Here is a 20473-nt window from a genome sequence, read left to right as displayed (position 1 = left end):
TCCGTGCATCTTGCGTATATTCAACGGGACTTATTTAGTCTGGTTATAAGCGCTGTGAATGTTCAGGACATTCTCGTGTAAGGAATGAATTAAGAGCGCGCAGAAAGGCTTCGAGAACCGCCTTGATGATCCACCGCAACTGTAACATACGCAATACAGACTGGCACGTAACAGGACGATGTAGATGCTCTCATCGCTGAAAGCTGCGAGTTTGTGACTGGCATTGTGAAATAAGTTAGCAGCGATAAGGAAGACGAATCATAAAACATTGAGTTAACAGTACAGCCAGCGCACTTGCTGTACTCTTCGTGTTTTCGGTCTCGTCTTCTTTAGCGCTGCTAATATGCTTCGTAATGCGACTCAGATACTGAATGTGCGAGACCGAATATCCAACGGGTCACATGACCGGCGAGACGAAATGTCCAACGAGATTGAAATAATGTCCAGCCGAGACGGAATGTCCAACCGGGACAGTATGTCTAACCGAGACGGCATGTCCAACCGAGATGGAATGTCCAACGAGCCTTAATTTACAACGAATCGAATGTCCACATTAGGACGTTCCACCTTGTTGGACATTGAGGCCGCAAGCGTGCGTAATACTAGATGTTCATTTCTGTAGTTCGACTCCGTCGCAACACAGGGCCTCTTCACAGCAGACCGGCAAAGGTCTCTCAATCGACGATATTTTTGAGGGCCGTTGATGATGTGGTGGCGGTAGTGTTGCAAATGGCGGGGTTATCCTGTCGCGCTGGCCGGCACTGTTCCACCTGAACATCTCTTTTAAAAGCTATTAGCATGCGTGTTTTACTAAATGCCCAACTTGATGTCTTGGGCACGTGGTATACTCGATTCTACATGTATCATAAGTGGCCGGTGCATATACGCTTCTCACTCTCTCCGTCTGCAAACGCATTTATTCACATTGTCGAGCATTTAGAACCAACAAAAACTGTGTCAGCCGCAGAACGGCAACGTGTTTTCTCATTGTCGTACATTCGCACGTGGATAACAACGTTATGTCAAGTGACTAAAAACCTCTCCGGCAGTCGCACCATCGGCCGTGCTGTGCTGAATACGCCACTTCTAGTTAGATCACTGAAGGTAACAAAAGTTGGGCTTCCGCATTGGTTAGAAGGCAGAACACCTGGCAACGCCGAACGTTGATTACTCCTATCTTGCTGCGCAATAGTTTAAAAGTCTCCACCCGCCTTGAGAGAGACAGTTACAGCGTCCGCGGCGGGACATAGTCCAGCCTCTAACTACTCCCAAGAAGAGCGGTCAGTCGTCAATTGCGCCCGGTGTTCCGTTAGAGAGTGACAGAGACGAATCTGGTCATTGGTTCTCTGTTGTTACAACACTGCCACCTTCATTGAATACTCAAACACGTCACTCCAGCACGCCCTCCTTTCACCGTCATTCCACTCTTTTTGTAAACTTTGGTTTAGAGTTTTGTATGACGTGGCGAGGGAAGTACTGCATTAACCATGAAAACGAACCAGAACGCCATACCGAGTTGTGTGTAACACACTCTACAGTAGAAGCCATTGTCGTACCCGTATCACGCTTACACATATACGCGTCTCCCTTCGACGACTGGATCGGAATTTCAGCAACCAGTGTCAGCTCTCGCGTCCGCTTCGCTTTTACAGGCCCGGCGGCCACGCGTCGATCACATCACGTAGTATTTTCGGAAGCCACTGTGTCCGCCCGTTCTGTACGGATCGGACTCCCGCAGGTGATCTTGCGGAGCTTGCGCGAGTTCAACAAACGTGTTATCGATTTCAGCTCAGTGATTCACTGCGTTGTGCTAGTTGGTTTACGAGTACTCCTAGAGCGTTGCGATGAAATGTCGCGCGAATCAATACAGCATGAAAGAAAAACTGAAACCACACAACAGACACAGTGTTAACGTCTTTTGTTTTTCGTGGTGTCACGCTTTGTCGTTCATACTCTATTGCGTTGTGTAACAATTTGTAGCAACAAACGCTGTAAACATCCCGATTTAAGAGGTCACAATCAATCAATCAATCAATCAATCAATCAATCAATCAATCAATCAATCAATCAATCAATCAATCAATGGCAAATTATGAACTCGTTTGTACTTAAATGTGGAGACCTCTGACATAAGTCAGAAACCAGATTTCTTGCAATGCAGTTTCTTTCTTAACGATGACGTCGAGATTAGTACTTTAAGAAAGTTCAGATGGCGCCTTGTAATTCAACATGCAGAAAATGATAGTTATATAAGGTTTTATGGAGCAAAATCAACTAAGGCGATGTGTCCAGAGGCTTCGAGTCAACATGCGATACTGTGCACTACGATAGCATTACACCACGGAGTAAGATAAGACAGGAGCGCCGACTCCGCTCGTCTGGAAGGGACACATTCTGCAACGCCGGCTCCTGCTTCACAGCGTGTTCGCCAGACGGCGCTACGAATTAAGAAAAACTAGTGTCGAGTCGAGGTGCCATTTCAGCGCAGCAGGAGCAGCGTGCCAAAGAGATAAGTTTTGTTATTTTATATTTCACTTTTTGGTTTTTTTAGGAGGGTTAGCTTAGCCAAACAATCTTTATAAATTATTTTAATGCTTTCTCACTTTCTTGGTCTTCTCGCTTAGATAAAAGTAGGTAAAGAATTCTTTTTTTTCTTTTCCACATCTACGCCTTGTTAGTACGAGATGATGGTTGGTACTAGGGGGAACCCACGCGTGCGTTGTTCTGAGTGCGAGCGTTCCTACGCGCTGGAAGAAACGCGGTTTAAATCAGCACGCGAAGCGAATGGTGCAGATTTTATCTGTAGGATGTGTGTGCTAGGGTCGCGGATAGACCGCCTAGAGCAAGACAAGGATAAGTTAGCTAAGCGGGTTGGAAAGCTAGAAAAGGAACTTCAAATCGAGCAGAAGCAGAGGAAGGAGGCAGAAGAAAAGCTAGCTAACGCAGAAATCCAGCTGAGCGCCACCATTCTGCAAAGCAATGATGAACGCATCGAGGCGAGCACCGCGAACGGAGCTGGCTCCGATGCGAGTGTAGAGACAGCCGAACCCGCCACGCCGGTAAGCAGTGGCGCAAACGTCAGTGATAGTCACGAAGGGGATACCACTGACGCGGCCGGGGAAGAAAACAAAGCCAAGGGCAAGAATAAGAAAGGAGGGGAGGGCATTGTGACTTCGGGGGCAGCTTTCGGCGGTGAGGGGGAAGGAAAGCGTCGAGTTGTCTTTGTTGGGGATTCCAACATGCGTAAAGTAGAACCGGCGATAGCAGAGAGGGTAGGGGCAGACGAACGAGTCCAGGTTAGCGCGCTTCCGGGAAAGCCGATTAGAGAGGTGATCGCGAAGGCCAAGGAACGCATGTGGGACACAATGGAGGAGAGACACCTAGTGGTGATAATGGGCGGAGTGATTGACGTACTGAACGGACGAGCAGCAGGAATCACAAAGCAAATAGCCAAAGGGGTCACCGACCTGCGGAATGTTTCAAAAGAAGTACAAATCGCGGTGTGCACGGTGCCAGAGGTTGAAAGGCAGGGTTATAAAATTGAAAGGGCAGTTCTTGCAGTAAACAGGGAAATTTGGACTCTAGCTAAAGCAATGAAGTTTACGGTCATTGACATCAACCGTGAAGTGCACCGAGCAGGCCGCGAAGGCGCTTTTGTGCGTGACGGGATACATTTTAGTGAAAGTGTAGCAACACCGGTCGGAAATCGATTCGCGGCACGAGCTGTAGCTTTTTTAGGCGGGCCCCAGGCAATCAGGAAGCAGGATTAGGTATTGAACATAGCGAAACACCAGTAAAGGGCAGAATTAGGCGACCAGGAGTCAGGAAAAGACGCAGAAAGGATAAGAATAGAGAAGGTAAAATTTGCTACATTAACATGCAGGGTGGTCGTAAGCAGGAAAAATGGCTGGAAATTCAAACGCAACTGAATGATGAAGCGATTAGTGTGTACGCCTTGACCGAAACGCATCTACGAGATTTGGAGCAGCCGCCGGTTATTGACAACTTTGTATGGGAAGGGTGCAACAGAATGACCGGGTCAAGGAAAGGCGGAGGCGTAGGCGTACTAATTAGGCGAGGTCTGAAGTGGCGAAGGGTAAACGAGACATGTAAAGAGCATTTATGGATTAGTGGTACATGGCAAGGTAAAAAGACGTGGCTGGGAGTAGCTTACCTGTGGACAGGTAGTGATAGCAGGGAAAAAAATAAGGAATTGGTCGATTGCATTAGAAGCGATATTAATGAGTTCAGTAACTCGGGCCAGGTGATATTAGTGGGAGATATGAACGCGCACATGGACGATTTAGACGGATATACTGATTACAACGGCTCTCTAGTGCTGGATTTGTGTGATGAACAGAACCTTATAGTAGTTAACAGGGAGAATAAGTGTCATGGACAGGTAACGTGGCAATGCGGAAACAGGCAGTCATGTATCGACTACGCCTTAGTCTCAGAAATGGTCTACGAACAACTGGACCAAATGATAATAGACGAAAATGGAAAAAATAGCCTGGGAAGCGATCATAGACGTTTAGCATTAAAGTTTGGGAGAGATACCAGCTCAGAACATGAACCAATAGCCTCAGAGTTTTTAAAAATGAATGACGAGCAAATAACAGAGATCGCAAACAACATAGAGAAGAAAATTGAGGCTTTTCCTACAGCAGTCTGGGAATATAAGGAACTGGTGGAGGTTATGCAGCATGAAATAAGGCGGACACGGCAATACAATTGTTGGATTGGAAAGAGGAAACCACGTAAGTGGTGGAACAAGGAAATTAAACAAGCTATAGAAGAGCGTAAAGAGGCATCTAGGGTTCATCGAGAAGCCAAAAAGTTGGGATTACAAGAAGAAGAGGTGCTCCTTAGATGGAATACATACCGAGAAAAGAAAAGGGTTGCGAGTGAGCTCGTGCAAGAGAAAATTAAATGCGCAAGTGAACGTTGGGTGCATAACATTCACAAAAGAGACAAAGGCGCCCCAAAAAGATTCTGGAACCATATAAAAGCACTCGGAGCTCCAACTAGAAACTCGCAAACGGCTATAAGGGATGAAGACGGTAACATCTATGAAGGCGATGATGCGCTGCGGTACATCACAGACGTTATCAGGCATAACTTCGGGACGAGAAAAAGCGTAGTTCAGACAACAGATCCAGCAACAACAGAGAGGCCTGAGAGATCAAAATTCAGCATAGAAAGCTTTTATTGGAAAAAGGCAACAGAAAATGTCCCTAACAACACGGCAGCAGGACCCGATGAAATCCCAATACAGCTAATCAAAAACCTCGGTCCAAAAAGCAAGGCACTGCTGACTAATGCCATAGAGCAAGTGATTAGAACAAAGAATATTCCCGTTGGATGGCGTGAAAGCAAGATGAATCTTATCTACAAAGGCAAAGGAGATAAGGAAAAGACGAGCTCGTACAGGCCAGTTACAGTAACGTCGGTGATATATAGAATGGCAATGCAAGCCATAAAATTAGAACTGTCGAAGTGGGTGGAGGAAAACGGTGTATTGGGGGAACTACAGAATGGGTTCAGGCCAGGCAGACGCTTAGAAGACAATATGTTTGTACTAACTCAGTGCATAGAGATTTCAATAGCTCAGAAAAGACCTTTATGGATAGCATTTCTAGATATTAAAGGAGCTTATGACAACGTAGACAGGGAATTGTTGTGGGATATTCTTCAATACGAAGGCATAGATGACGATTTCGTGGAGCTGCTGAGGGAGATATATCGAGACAACCAAGTACAAGTGGCATGGGAAGGCCGAAAAGGAAATGAAATGGTGGGAATTCACCAAGGATTGAAGCAAGGATGCCCTCTGTCACCATTGTTGTTCACGCTTTACGTCAAGGGCATAGAAAGACGACTGGAAAACAGCGAATTAGGTTTTGATTTATCCTACATGCGTAATGGACAAATGGTGCAACAGAAGATCCCTGGACTGATGTACGCAGACGACATTGTGCTACTAGCGGACAATAAAAAAGATTTACAGATACTTGCGAATATCTGTGGGAACGCAGCGACAAATCTAGGCCTTAAGTTTAGCACAGAGAAATCAGGGATTATGATCTTTAATGAGCACACGAGTAACTTCGTGGTGTCAATTCAACAGCAAGTAATACCCATAGTGAAGCAATATAAGTACCTCGGCGTACACATAAACGAAGGAAAGAATTACTCAAGCAACCACCAAGATAATCTGAAAATAAAGGGGAAGCGGAATGCAGCATTAATGAAACACAGAGCACTGTGGGGCCACAATAAGTATGAGGTGGTGCGTGGAATCTGGAAAGGAGTAATGGTGCCAGCGCTAACATTCGCAAATGCCATTATATGCTTAAAATCGGATATATTGGCGGGTTTGGAAGTTAACCAAAGATCAGTAGGCCGGTTGGCTTTGGGAGCACACGGTAATACGACAAATGAGGCAGTGCATGGAGACATGGGTTGGGCCTCTTTTGAAGTCAGAGAAGCACAAAGCAAAATTAGTTTTGAAGAAAGGCTCAGGAACATGGATGAAAATAAATGGGCGGCTAAAGTGCACAAGTATCTCTACATGAAAAGCGTGGACACAGAATGGAGGAAGAGGTCAAGGAAGTTGGCAACCAAGTACAGGATAATCGAAACTGTAAGTAGACAACCAGGGGTCATCAGAAAGAAAGTGAGAGAAATAGAGACCGTGAATTGGATGCAAAGAATGGAAACGAAAAGGACAATGGAGATTTACAAGAATGAGAAGAAAGAAATTAGAAGGGAAAATCTGTACGATAACACAAAGGGCAGTGCCTTGCTATTTGAGGCTCGAGCCGGTTGCCTAAGGACGAAAACATATCGGAACAAATATTCGGAATTAGATGAGACATGTGTATGCTGCAGTAAAGATCCAGAGACCACTCAGCACATCCTAATGGAATGCGACGGGATCCACCCAGCGAGAACCGTAGGTAACGTGCAACTCCCAGAAGCGCTTGGGTTTAAAGTGGAAGGAAACATAAACAGATCAGCCGTAGGGATCAGCAAGAGACGATTAGAGTACTGGTGGAAAAAAAGTAGGGAAAAGATGGATGCGACCTGATCTCTTAAAATCATAGGCAGCGGTACAAGGTAAATTTTTGAAAAAGAAAAATAATGATAGGTATACAAAAATGCAAGATAAAGAACATGTATAGTATACCTGATTAAATCAAGCAGGCTAGGTGACTATTTGTCGCCGCCCCGTTTCAAAGGGGATGCCAATAAATCATCATCATCATCATCAACTCTGCAGCGGAGAGGAGCAAAGGCGCGGGGACTCTCTCGCGGCGCCTGCTTGCCTATCCGTTTTGTCGTCTGCTCCGCGCACGCCCTGACGACTGTAGTACTTGCGCTTTATTATTTGTGCGCATATATTTTTTGTGTTTGATTGCTGTCAAATTGAGACGGCCGACGGTCCGCGTTTGTAGCAGACGACACGCTCAGCGGGTGCCGCGCTGCCCGTTCTGCGCCGCCGTCGCCGCCGTCGCCGCCGGTCTCCGCCACTCAGCGCATGCGCACATGGAAGCAAGCTGTTGAGTGTTTTCCACGCGCCTCGACAGATGGCGCTACGAGATGTATAATTTGCGTTGCACGTTTTGTCCCGAGCAAATGCGTTGCGCGGCGGCGGAATCGGCGCTCCTGTCTTATCTTACTCCGTGCATTACACTCATTTGTTTCTGAATAGCGCATTTCGGAATAATAGCCCAGAGAGAGATACGCATTATAGAAAAACCGACTTCTCAGTCAGCTTTTTTGATGGGCGTGTTTGCTGCTAGCTGTGGTAGACTTTTGCAGATTTGTAACTTAAATTGTCGAGTTGTTCTTACATCTATAGTGCTCTTGCTTGCGTCTTCCTTTCATCTCTTTTTTCCTCTTCGCTTTTTTGTGATTCTTCGGTTTTCCATTCGTGTGCCCTTCTGTTCCATTTGAGGCGCTCAGGCGTTGTGCTCATTTTCGAGGCACTTGCTAACTTTCCTCGATTCTCTCATTTGTGCTTCTCACTTAAATAAACCGTGGTGTAAGCGAATTCCTCTGTGCAAGGCTTACACAGAGATTACGTCGAGAACGCACCTGGAGAAAGCGCACTCACTTGATCTGTGGCAAAACAATGCTGCGTGTGAATTCGCCTTTTTCGCCCATCCTCTTTTTCCTATACAGGGAGAAGCTTGTCGTTCGTAAAAGTTATTTGTCATTAGCTGGCCGCCTTGGTTAATGATATGTCCTGCATAAGGATTGATTAAAATTTTCTCTTGCGAACAATTCTCGCAATTTTTGTGAATGTATAGGCCCTAATTTTTTACTTTTCTTACTCTCTGTATTCATAAGCAAAAAGGAGCAGCCGTCACAACTCTAGGGTGATAAAATCTTTCAATGATGTCATTTTCGTAATGAAAAAAAAAACAGTAACTCGCATGGACGATGCGAAGTTACTTATGCTGACACACCGGCACGTTCTATCTCAAGGAAAGGTAACACACACACGTACACGCACAAACACCCGGCCGCCGTGGTGGCTCATGGATATAAAGTATATGACGTTCTGTTGCTAAGCACGATGTCGTGGGTTCGTGTCCCGGCTGATGGGTACAAAATAGATAAACGTACTTGTACTTAGATGTATAGTACTACACTCAATAGAAATTGTAAGCCAAACACCACTTTCACAATATCTGCTCTCGAAATTTGCGGAGAAGATCATTGGAATTTCTGTCAATAATTGAAGAAAAAAATCTCTCTCGCAAAGTTCGGGACAAAATAAATCAAATACGCTTGTATTTTGTGACTGATTTTTAAGACGAATGTCGTATTAATCTCAAGACTCTTGCTTACTAAGCGTACATGCCTTGAACAATGACGAGCTTCAACCCTGTCATTGAAATCTGTGCTTTGAAGTAGACACCTAAATGTTTAATCAGCTAGTCATGATCAATTTGTTCTTTATTTGGTAATTATCACGCATTTGTCTGGGACCCGGCACCGCTTGTATTCCGTCGCCGCAAGAAAGACATTACTGCCATTCATCATCATCATCATCATCATCATCATCATCATCATAATAATCATCATCATCATCATCATCATCATCATCATCCTATATTTATGTCCACTGCAGGATGAAGGCCTCTCCCTGCGATCTCCAATTACCCCTGTCTTGCGCTAGCTGATTACAACTTGCGCCTGCAAAATTCCTAACTTCATCACCCCACCTAGTTTTCTGCCGTCCTCGACTGCGCTTCCCTTCTCTTGGTATCCATTCTGTAACTTTAATGGTCCACCGGTTATCCATCCTACGCATTGTCAACTAAAATACCGGCTATCCCCGTTTGCTCTCTGACCCGTTTGCTCTCTAATTATTTCCATTGTACTGTCTTAAACATTTTGGATCTCCTCATTTGAAGCATCCGGTGTAATCGTATTGTAACACATATGTTTGTGCAACACACATGATCCTACGTGATCACATAGGCCATATAGAATGAAACATACTTAATTTTATAGCACAACTTAGGTAACAGCACGACTACGAAAAGACGAATAAGCCGAGCCTATCATCATATTGGTATTGTTCAGGCCCGGAAAGCAAGTCGGGATGCAAATTATATGCAGACTAACAAGTCAGCGCGGCGGTTCCTTTCTTCCAATTTTGTGTTACAACCTGGTCACCGTATGCCCAATTTGTCACATGTCGTCAATATCACAACCGTGTAGTGGAATGTCGAACGGCGAAAGCACCCGTTTTGGAAGAGTTTAAATGATTTTATTTTATATTATTCTGGCACTCATATCTGTAAGTACCGTTAATTAGCACGGTTTTTTACCTATCTTCTAATTTGTCGAAATTCAAAGCTTAACCCTTTCCTGCGTTGTGTTCACATTTGTGCGCGTCAGGATAGTGCATCAAAAGCAAAAGCACTGACAAAAATAATGTTATTTAAAATGCGTCGCATACATATTGAGACACTTCATATTAGACATGTGCTTTAAGTTTGAATAATATGTTTAAAGTGTTTTAGTAAAACGAGTTGGAAGGTAGACTAGACGATGACTTGGTCCTTTCTCAGGGGGGTCAGTATGTTATCGTGTGGCAGGTTCACTTCTTTCTTTTTCGCGATGTCTTACACCGGATGCATATTTTTCATGTGGCTGGATAGGTGCTCTGCAAGTATGCTAGACGTAGAATAGTTGATGTTCTCATATCTCACATTCCCGTAGAGTTATCGCATGGAGTCCACATTCTGCAAAAATTGACAAAACTCGCCAAAGAATTGAAAATTCTCAGTCTGTTCTGCAGCTGTATACGCTTCTCAAGAGTTTCACATAAAGCGCATCTTTGATTTTTTTTCAAGTTCTCTGCCCAACTAAATCATTGAACTACCAGCTAGCCCGTCAGAACCTGTTAAGCGCTTTTCGCTGTTCTGAAAATGCAAAAAAAAAATGGGGTACAACTAAAGTTTCGGTGCACAGTATTTATTGGCCTCTGACTGGGTTAAACTGGAAGGCAATATATCCAGTTATTTTGCGTGACCTACGCTAATTCGGTACCTGTAAAATGGCGACAGCCCTGTGTATTGGAGTCCTGGTCACGTATAAACAAAAAGTTATTACATTAGACTGTTCGTAAGAGCTAATTAAAGCCGATTCTCACGCTGGACGTATATTGTTAGCGAAGGTGGCCGGTCCGTGGCAAAACTGCACTTACGGACCCAAAGATGTGTGAATTCGGCCACTGGTGTGCATGCCTGCCAATCGGCGAACTTTATTATTCGTAAAATCTCTGGACACGACACTGGTGAGAGGGGGAGTAGTTGCCTGGAATTTTTTATTTTATTATTTTTAGCGCTGCTCAGAGCACGTCTTTTGAGGGATACATATGCACTCCATTAACAATATTTTACCTTCACACAAGCAGCGGAAAACTTAGAACCGCGTTACACTGACAAGCAACACAATGTTTATAGATCACAGTGACTTCACCAGCAAATTTGCTGTTGCCGATTTCGCCTGCTTCAGAAACTTGCTCGAAGCCCAACTGGCGTCCTTTTACCATCAAAAAAACTTACATCGGAAATTCAGAAACTGACGAGTGCATCTTTTTGGCCAACGCAATTTATTTTTCGTAAAGCTTGACGCAACTTTGGCAAAGTCGTAAAACGATCCCGAATTCGTAAACATTACGAATAGTTCGGGAGGACCGGCAGGTATGCTGGTGAGCCATCCATGATCGGCAACGCCAACAAAACTAGTGCATATCTTCGCCGGAACTTTTTGCGCGTTTCTCAGGCTCTTATACTTTTGCTTTATAAAACATTAATCCGTTAGAAACTGGAATACACCGCGCCTCTCTGGGACCCTTTTCACAACAATCTAATTCACTCACTCGAAATGGTCCAGGATGTCTCGACGCGTTTCATCATGTCTAACTATATAGTTCTGAGTGGCGCTGGCTAACACACCTAGGAATAGATCTACTAAACATAAATACCCAAGTTAGTGGATGAATTGATGACCGTCGCCGTAGCACAATTGGCAGTGCAACGCACGCGTAATGCGGAGCTCACGGGTTCGGCTCCCGCCGGCGACAAGTTATCTTTTCGTCCACTTTCATTTCCATTTTCTTAATTATTTTCTACATTCCAGTTTCAACCACACTTAATTTCCGCGATGCTTTCCTTGGCTTCATTGCCTGTGGGCTTTAAGTGGTTATGATTTAAAAAAATCGAGCCCCTCGGTTATCCTTCTTCTTTCGTTTATATGCTCAAACTGCAAGATGAAATCTAGTTTTCAACTACCGTCACTCGCCTCACGCCATAAGAGTTTTCGTTTGTGCCTTTTTTCACCGCAGATTTCATCACCATTCACTACGCAAACGAATTCATTTCTGCTCCCTAGTATGTCCCATCACGCATTGACCACGGACATAATGTTGCGTTCACTTTCTGTACGACTTCCGCTTTCCGCAACTCATTCTTTCCAAGGACTTCTGAAGAGTGTAACCACTTTCTTGCGTTCACTGCAGATATAGCAGACCAGCAAGTTTTCAAGAACACTATAATAAAACTAACTAATAGTTACAGTTTTCCTTTATGGGTTCTATGTTGTTCCATCTTGTTTTTGTATTTGCCAGGGGTTTCCTTTTTCTCCGGAATTTACATTACTTGTTTTAGTGTTAATGTTCTTTTTTATAATTTAATGTATTTTTAGTTTTGGATGTACTTTTTGCTTAGATGTATTCCTTGCAACCATTACCATCTGTATTGCTTCAGCCCTGAGGGTACAATAAATGAAATCAAATGAAACATGTCTCATTGTTTGATTATCGACTTTGCCTACCTACTTCGTACACCGCGAGAGATGATGCCACCGAAGTTTGATACGAGCGTGTTCTGCCTTTGATTATTAGGTGCACTATCGTGCTCAATACGAGTTACAACACGGGACAAGCCCGTGGTCCAAGGAACTCTATGACTCCAAGAAAAATTGGTAAATTAAACGCCATTCCTATTACTAGTAGCACTCCTGCTTACAAACGTAATAGCAAGTGTATCAGTCTTCCGTTTTTTTTGAAGCGAAAGAGGTATGACAGGTGTCTAACGCGTTGCAACTTATATTGAGAGCGATAGTACGAGACGTTTTACTTAACTTTATAGGATCAGAAAGCCCCTGGCGGAACGCAAGGAAGTTTTCTACAAATATTCTCGGCATTGCGTCATGAAGCTCACAGTACGCGGTTTGGAGTGTCGTTGAGACACCCGCTAAATTTACGGTCCTAAAAGATTTGGAACACTCTTAGCAATTCGGCCACTCTGACTGCTTTTCATTGTAGGAGTAAACGCGAAGGTATACAGATTTCTATGTTTCGAAATTGTTTGTTGAAGGTGATCGCTATGAAAAAAAAAAAAATACGCACACCACTGCATGCTTGTCATTATGGCAAGTATACGAGTTGCGTGAACCCCAGTGGTGTACCGTGCTTCTTCAAATAAGTATCAGCACGTGACTGCCAACGAAAAAAAGAAGAAAAGAAACTGAAGAAGTGTTTATGAAGAAAGAAATGGCCAATTGTATAACGAAAGGAAAAAGAAAATCACCGCCCAAGCACTCCGTACAGATGGTTAACCAGCGAAGCTGAAACGTGCGGCCCCGTTGTTTATCAGTGGGTTAATCCCGACGGTTCATTAAAGTATTTCTCAATTATGAGGTTACACACACGTTCGGCTGCGACGGAGAGAACGACGTCACTGACGGCCTACCCGCACTCCGCCGTTGTCACTTGCGTTCGATGTCCCGAGTTCGCTCGGCGGCGTGGTAAGCGCACCATTGCCGCTTGCGATTCTTCGAAATTAAATTGCTTCAAAATTAAATGTGTCCGTCACGTAAGACAATGAATGGCTCGTACCTCCTTAAATAATGGCTCATACCCCCGTAAACGCGGCCTCCCCATTACGACGACAGAAGCGAAGTGAAATTCTACGCTGGAATGATGAGCGGCAACGCAGCCTGCTGCGGAAGAAGACGACGATGCTCGAGCCAATGCTGATGATGATAGTTTTCTGTAGACAGGCGACTAAGAGACGCTTTTTCGTTTCGCCTAGCCATATAAAGCTTCGCTTTAAAAAAAAAAAGGAGGAGAGGAGGGGAGGGGGAGAAAATAATTGCTGGTCGACATATGGTCCCCGGTTATAATCCTCAGAACCGATCGTCAGATAGGCGTTCCTGTGTGCAGGCTTTGCTCCCTACCGCTCAACGAGGATTATGCATTAAAGGCCACAACCACGCACAGAAGAAGAAGAAAAAAAAATCGCAATGGTAGAAACGAACCTAGCGCAAGAGAAAGTTATAAGTACAGGCAACTTTGAAAGGCCAATTCCAAGGCCCCCATTGCCTTACTTGTGCGGCCGGCAAAAGAAACCCGACGACGTTCTACTCAGACGCATGCTAAACGCGCTTGCATTCTAACCTCGCCTTTATCTATAGTACACAGCATGCACAACTTCTACCTGAAAGAAAGAGAGATTGAGAGAAAAAGACACCATGAATGAATATGTTGAGCCATTGAGTGATGAGAGTCGCCACGCCAGGCCTGTAATCCGCTCAAGCGTGCTTATGTATGCCGCGACCTGTAAAATACGTGCCATCCGCACACGCATACCGGACGGCTATAGTGCATTGCTTGACACAACCTACAGCTCCCGAGTTGAGCGAAGGACAAAAAAGAAAAAAAAAAAAGAAAAAGAATGAAGAAAAAGTATACGGGGTCCGCAGAATGCCATAGGTCCGTTGCGCCGGCTGCTTTCTTCAAACAAGGTTAGAGACCGTTTACGAAACACAAAGTCGATTGTTTCTGCGCCTGCCCCTGTAAGCTCCCACGTGTATATGCCTGTCGTTGTAAACGATCTGCGTCCATGGCGTGCATCTTACTTGGTTTTATCATTAGCCCAGACCCCGGAAGCTCTGCGGCTTCACTACGACGTGCACGAGGAAACAATTGTTGGATTGACGCACGTATTTGCGTGTCGCAGTCGATTTTTGACCTCCTGTTGCAGCAGCACGGCAGTTCGATTCGGTGATCGCATGGGACGGATAAAAGCAAGATTATAGACGTCTTTAGCGAAATGAACGTGGCTCGTTCTTGGAACAGGGTAAACGGAAGCAAGTGTGACGTAAGCAGAGATAGAAATGGAGACTGAGGCCTCGACGTAAGCGTCCTTGACATATGACCCGTCAATAGGAGAAAGATGCAAGGATAAAAAAAAAAAGCCTTAAATGTCAGTACTGAGCAGGCTCAGTTATTAGTGACTGCTGCAGTGAACGAGATAGGGACTGCTACTTACATAGCAGCAGTAAGTGCTGCAACTACAGCACTTAAATTTCTTTCTTCCTTTCTTTGTTTCTTTCTTTCTTTCGGCTAGAAAGAACCTAACCTAACCTAACGGAACAAACAGAGAGGGAATAGGGCATGCACAGCGCCTGTTCCGTTTGCGCATGCCGCCACCAATGTGTGCCAACTGACCCCCTTTTCTACACTACGGAAGTTATAGGAGCCAATTATCCCTGTGAGAATGCGTTGTCTATGTGAAACGTGCTAACAGAGGGCAGAGTAGGCCGAGTTCTTCTAATAGAGCGCGCAGATATAGGTATACGCATAGAGGCATTGAGCGCTGCCGACGACAGTGGGGAGCTTTCTCGCAATGTCGTCATTGCCGCCGGGTGAATCACCGCCATCGTTACGGGGACGTACCCGCAGGTGAGCAATGCCGTCGCGTCTCTCTTGACAGCGCCGCAAAACGGACGAGCACGTTGTCGGGCAACGCTCAGAAATCAATCCGATGCACGTGCGGCTCGGCGGACGTGCGCGCGGCAAGTGTAGAAGTCGCGGTTCATCGCGTTTTCCAGATACTATACGACTGCTGTCTACAAATGCAGTGAAACCGGAATATAACGAATCCGGATAAAGCGAATTGTTCTCTATATTGGATACACAAAATTTCCTGAGCGTTAACCATGTAAAATAATTCCCTAATAACGAACTGAACATAGAATACATCAAACTTGGGAGCCATTTGCACGCCGCGAACGATGTTTTTATTGTTTTTCATAATTTATAAAAGCGACAAGACCATCGTGTTATGGCATAATTAACCCAGAGCAAATTGGTATTGCGTCATGAAAAATGCCGCTGTGGAAAACGGGCTCGGCAAAAAATTACTGTATATTACGTGTTGTTTTGTTTCCAATAAAAGACTTGCTTTGTTTTATTCTTTTCTCAACTCGAGAGAACAAATCCGTAACTAAGGAACTTATCACAAAAGTTTGTCTAAGTTTGTTATAGGCGAGTTTGTGTATATCGAATTACCCTTTATAGGATGTCCCAGCTAATGTTAGCAAAGCTGTTCAAAGAAGCAAAAATATTAAAAAAACACGATGCAAGATGCGATCTTAAGACCTACGGTGTTTGGTCTTCAGACCTCTGCCAACAAAACACCGTACATTTCATAATTGTATCTAGCACCGTGTTCCTAAATCATTTTTTTTTTGCGTTGCAAAGCTTGGCTAACGTTAGCTGGGAAATATGGTACATCGAACTCTATTTAGCGCATAAGCCTGTTTGTTTAAACCGGCTCCCACTGTACTGTTTCTGCCGCTTTTTACATTTAATGATAATTTGTAATTGCGTAATATATACCTGCGTAACCATGCATTACTTATCATTTTCTGAATAATACACACTTCTTTATATTCGTGTTTAAGAAAGGTACCATAGGTATGTTTACTACAGGAACCCCTCCTCCAACCTAATTATTCTGGGGTCGCACATTAACAATTGGCATTTGACACATTAAGAATTGATTGATTGATTGATTGACTGACGGACTGACTGGCTGACTGACTGACTAATTGATTGATTTAGGTATAGAAATATGGAAAGGTAGGCTTCGTTGAAGCCGGCTATCCCCAAATCCCATATTTGTTACCCAGGCAAGAATAAGAAAAGAAAAATCGAGAAAGAACATCAACAATCACTACAGTAGAAACACGAATATGTCACAAGTATGCGATCACTATCTCTATGGCATCAACACCAAAAGCACAGTCCGGTACCTGGGACGGTCCCCCCATCACACAAGAGTGAAGTAGTACACGCGAGTCACATTAACGTTTATAGTCACATATTTGCAAGTAACAATCACATGTATTGTGTTTTATCAGTGCTTATCAGCCGAGATAAAGTGCAAGATATGAATTTGAATAGGTCATATTTCAGTATCACAGAAAAAAAAGAACAATCGACGTTGTTTAACATAGGGGGAAAAGTAGAAAGAACAAAAACACGAACACACTTCAGATTGACTATTAAAGAAAGTTCTTCAGACGCAATGCCTCAACCCTGATGACAATTTGGCTTCATTTTTTGCAGTTAATTTGTCACTCTTGTCTTCATGTTTGTCTGTTTGTTTGTTGTGATTTAATAATCGTTGTTGTGAGACTAATTGTGCTATGTTCGAGCGATACGCACATCCTAAAATATTTGCTCATTGCTGCAACCAACTTAATCCCGTATATTTACGGCTCATTAGGATATCTGATTTAACTAAAGCACAACTTTTCGCTATATTTTCTCTATTTTGTCGAAATAATTTAGTTGTGAGAGAAAGATGAGAACGCCTTGCCCACTTTTCAAATATTTTTTTTGTTTCTTTTAACAAATCAATTGATATTATTGGGTGTCGATATAATGAACTCAAAAGGCCAACTTAAGGACATTATTCAGTGAGACGTAATTTCGGTGCACATGGCCCGTAAAATTGAGAATGGAAATTGGAAGAGTAAATGAACCAAACTGGTGCAATAACACTGCAGGGACTCGTCACACGTTTAGAAACAAGAATTTGCTGTCGGAATGTCTGGATCTCTGCTGAAACGAGTAGTTCAAGCACTCTGTTTAATTATTAGTGCCAGGAAACAAGATTGCGACAGAGTGAGAGAGAGAGTTAGAGAGATATATGCCGACTTTAATGAGAAGCAGGAGACATATTGAACTATGGGGCATTACAAACCATACATCTATGTGAAGGTGATTCAACATAAGGAGACTGCAATGGTTTTATGCATACACCCTGTATGCTTGTATTATGCACGGGGTTACCCGCAGGACTGCCATAAAACTGCTATAACGTTTGGCAAGAAGCAACACATTATGAACAGATACAAGTTCTCGCGTCATACCATTTGAATGACCAGATACAAGTGTCACTGCATGCAGATCCAAGCATTTCAGGCAGTAGCGGTAAATGGATGCAACAAAATGTGAAGAGCAAAGCTCTGTGTACTTGTGGCACGAGATACAACTTAATTGCATCTAATTAAGTGAACCGAGGGAGTTGTTCAACTTGAACCTTATGTGTATAAATAATAGTGCGGTTTCATAGGCTTACCCTTTAAAATCAAGGTAATTTCACATAGCGTATATAGCTGATGAAGAGAACTGGAAATTAAATAATAAATACCGTGGATGTAAACAGATGCCATCAAGACGGAATAGAGGAACCAGAACGGGCCGTCAATATGATCAGAATTGTCAGCAAAGGAAATGTTATCGATGGTTATGACATCAACGTACTTACTTTTACACACTAAAAGCCAATTTATCTGTAGGTTTTTAGAGTGTTTCGTGCGCAGCGTAGCCATACGGAATTGTGTTTCTGTGGGCTAAAGTAAGGCTGTGGAAAACTATAGGTTTGTAGATTAATGAATCACTGATAGTATGAACGACCGCTTCAGCAAACGCCAGAGTGCAGATGTTAGCTATCTTGGTTGAATATACGCGCGTGATAATGTTCGTGTACATGCGCTTCCTTTTGATCAACCATCGTTAAACAAGGGATCTCTCATGATCCAGCCGAGTTTTGACGAAGGCACTTGTTGTTGTTTGGAATGCTATCTTATATGTGACGCTTGTTTTTGTTATGGTAGACAGTTAATTTTTTCTCCTGATAGTCGCCAAATGAACGAGAGCAACGTATAACACATTCATTGCACATTAATTACCGTCGACCAATTCACTTCTATGCTTCTCCAATGTGTGCATCGAAGGGGTGCGATGCGCTAGCAACTACACGAATCTAAAAACGGCGGGAGCTGTTTTCACTTTTCGTGCGTGACATGTACGGTCAGGTTCCACAAAAGAACGCCGGTGGATCGCATGCAGGATCTATCGCGTGGGAGCGGGAGTTCGCTTACCACCAACTGCAGTGCGCGGGCCGGTACGAGAAGCAGACGAGCCCAAACCAGACCGCAAGCAGAGGGCCCGGTCTCACGCCCATGCCGTTGTGTCCGTCCCGGGGTCACACACCTCACACCGTCGTCCTCTCGCGGGCGTTTGCGTCAGGTTTCCGCCGCTGCCGGGTTTGCGACGCGAGCCCCAAATTCACCAAAGACATCCATAGTCGAAAAGTAATCGCGGAACGGTGCCCGGACCGCGCGTCGATGGCGCACCCGAAAAGCGCGTCGTCGTCTGCGAGCCGCCGTAGCAGACGCGCGCCCGCGCTGTTCGTCTGCTTCAGCCCGCCCACCAATGGAGGTTGGGGCGAGAGGGCGCTGCCGCTCCCCCCTTTCACCAATCGCGTCACGAGGCGGCCGATTTGTGTTTTCCCCCCACACCACCTCCACGATAGTGTTTTTTTCTTTTTGGAGGTTTTGTTCTTGTTGCACGGCTTAAGCAGAGTTTATGGGTGAGAGTGTGCCCATACACGAGGGCTTGCCGCTGGCTTCACCACAATTCGTTTTTTTTTCTTCTTTCAAGCATTACTCTAACGAAAGCAAAAGTATACGTACCCACACTGGATGGGGGGAGATGCAGGGAACCAGCATGGGCAGCTCTCGAAGTTTCTCGCGTTACATAACGCGGAATCCGGGCTTACGCAACCCGCCTAAAAGCGACGGGGTTTCTCGCGAGTCATATCAATTAGCGTGGTGTGGATCTCTTACAAAGTGCTGGAAGCTTATAGCGTTGCTGTTATTATTATTATTTTTTTTTGCGAGTTTGGTGTTCCTCACCTAGGAAGTGAGCACCGTTTTTCTTTTCATTCTAAGTTGTGGTTAATACCATGTGGACGGGATAACGACGTCTTATCTTTCCATACACGATGCGATCAGTTTACTGCTTGCTATGTATACTGTGCAAGTTTCATAAAGCATTAGGACAAAGTATACCCCGGCACATTCTTGTTTCGGGGGACTATCAAGCCCACCAGCAAGCTGCGAGCACTTCACAGGATGCGCTAATACGAAAATATTTGGAATTTTCCGCACCTTTACTTTGACGCCAAATGTGAATTTTATTCGATCTGCTCCTTAGGACACCTATGACGGGCAATTTGTGCGGGTGTGACGAGACTCTCGAGCACCTTCTGTGTCACTGTATATCTTTTGACACTCAGCGACGTATTCTCCAAGCTAAACTCAACCTGTTAGATAACAGAACGCTCTCGGGAAGAAAAGATTCTTGGGCCATGGCCTATACATTCTTGCATGCAAAAGGCCACAAAAGCCCTTCTGCAGTTCGTGAAGAATACTGGATTGTACGAACGCTTGTGACTGCGGAGATTCTTCTGTCACTGTCTCTGCGAATGACTGACTGTTTTTTTTCTTTTCTCTCCTTATCTATTCCTCCCCTTTCCCCCTCCCCAAGTGTAGGGTAGCCAACCGAGCACGTCCTTCGTTAACCACCCTACCTTTCCCTCTTCGTTTCTCTCTCTCTCTCTCTCTCTCTCTATGACGGGACATCGAACGCAGGCATGACGGACACATGTGGGGAAAGCAGGCCCCAGCTCTGCAGCGAAATTTTTATTTCCTCTGTGCCTAGTGCTATAGCTCAAATTATATTTACGACATCGGCATTGAATTTGCGGATGTATTAAAGGTGGACGGGTGCATGTTAAGC

The 20473-nt window shown here is 44.4% G+C and overlaps 1 protein-coding gene across 1 annotated transcript in view; it reads right to left on the bottom strand.

The window, feature by feature from the left end:
* LOC119442829 (protein Wnt-1) overlaps positions 1–19053 on the bottom strand; it is a 60509-nt gene extending 41456 nt beyond the window's left edge. Inside the window, exon 1 of the mRNA XM_037707863.2 lies at positions 18772–19053. Coding sequence (XP_037563791.1) covers positions 18772–18854 — 83 coding nt within the window. The 5' untranslated portion in view covers positions 18855–19053. The remainder of the gene's footprint in view (positions 1–18771) is intronic.
* Between the last annotated feature and the right edge of the window lie 1420 nt (positions 19054–20473).

The sequence above is a fragment of the Dermacentor silvarum genome, chromosome 2, assembly GCF_013339745.2.
Source record: "Dermacentor silvarum isolate Dsil-2018 chromosome 2, BIME_Dsil_1.4, whole genome shotgun sequence".
Taxonomy (NCBI): Eukaryota; Metazoa; Arthropoda; class Arachnida; order Ixodida; family Ixodidae; genus Dermacentor; species Dermacentor silvarum.
Note: the sequence above shows the minus strand (reverse complement) of the source record. Positions and strands in the feature narration are given on the sequence as shown.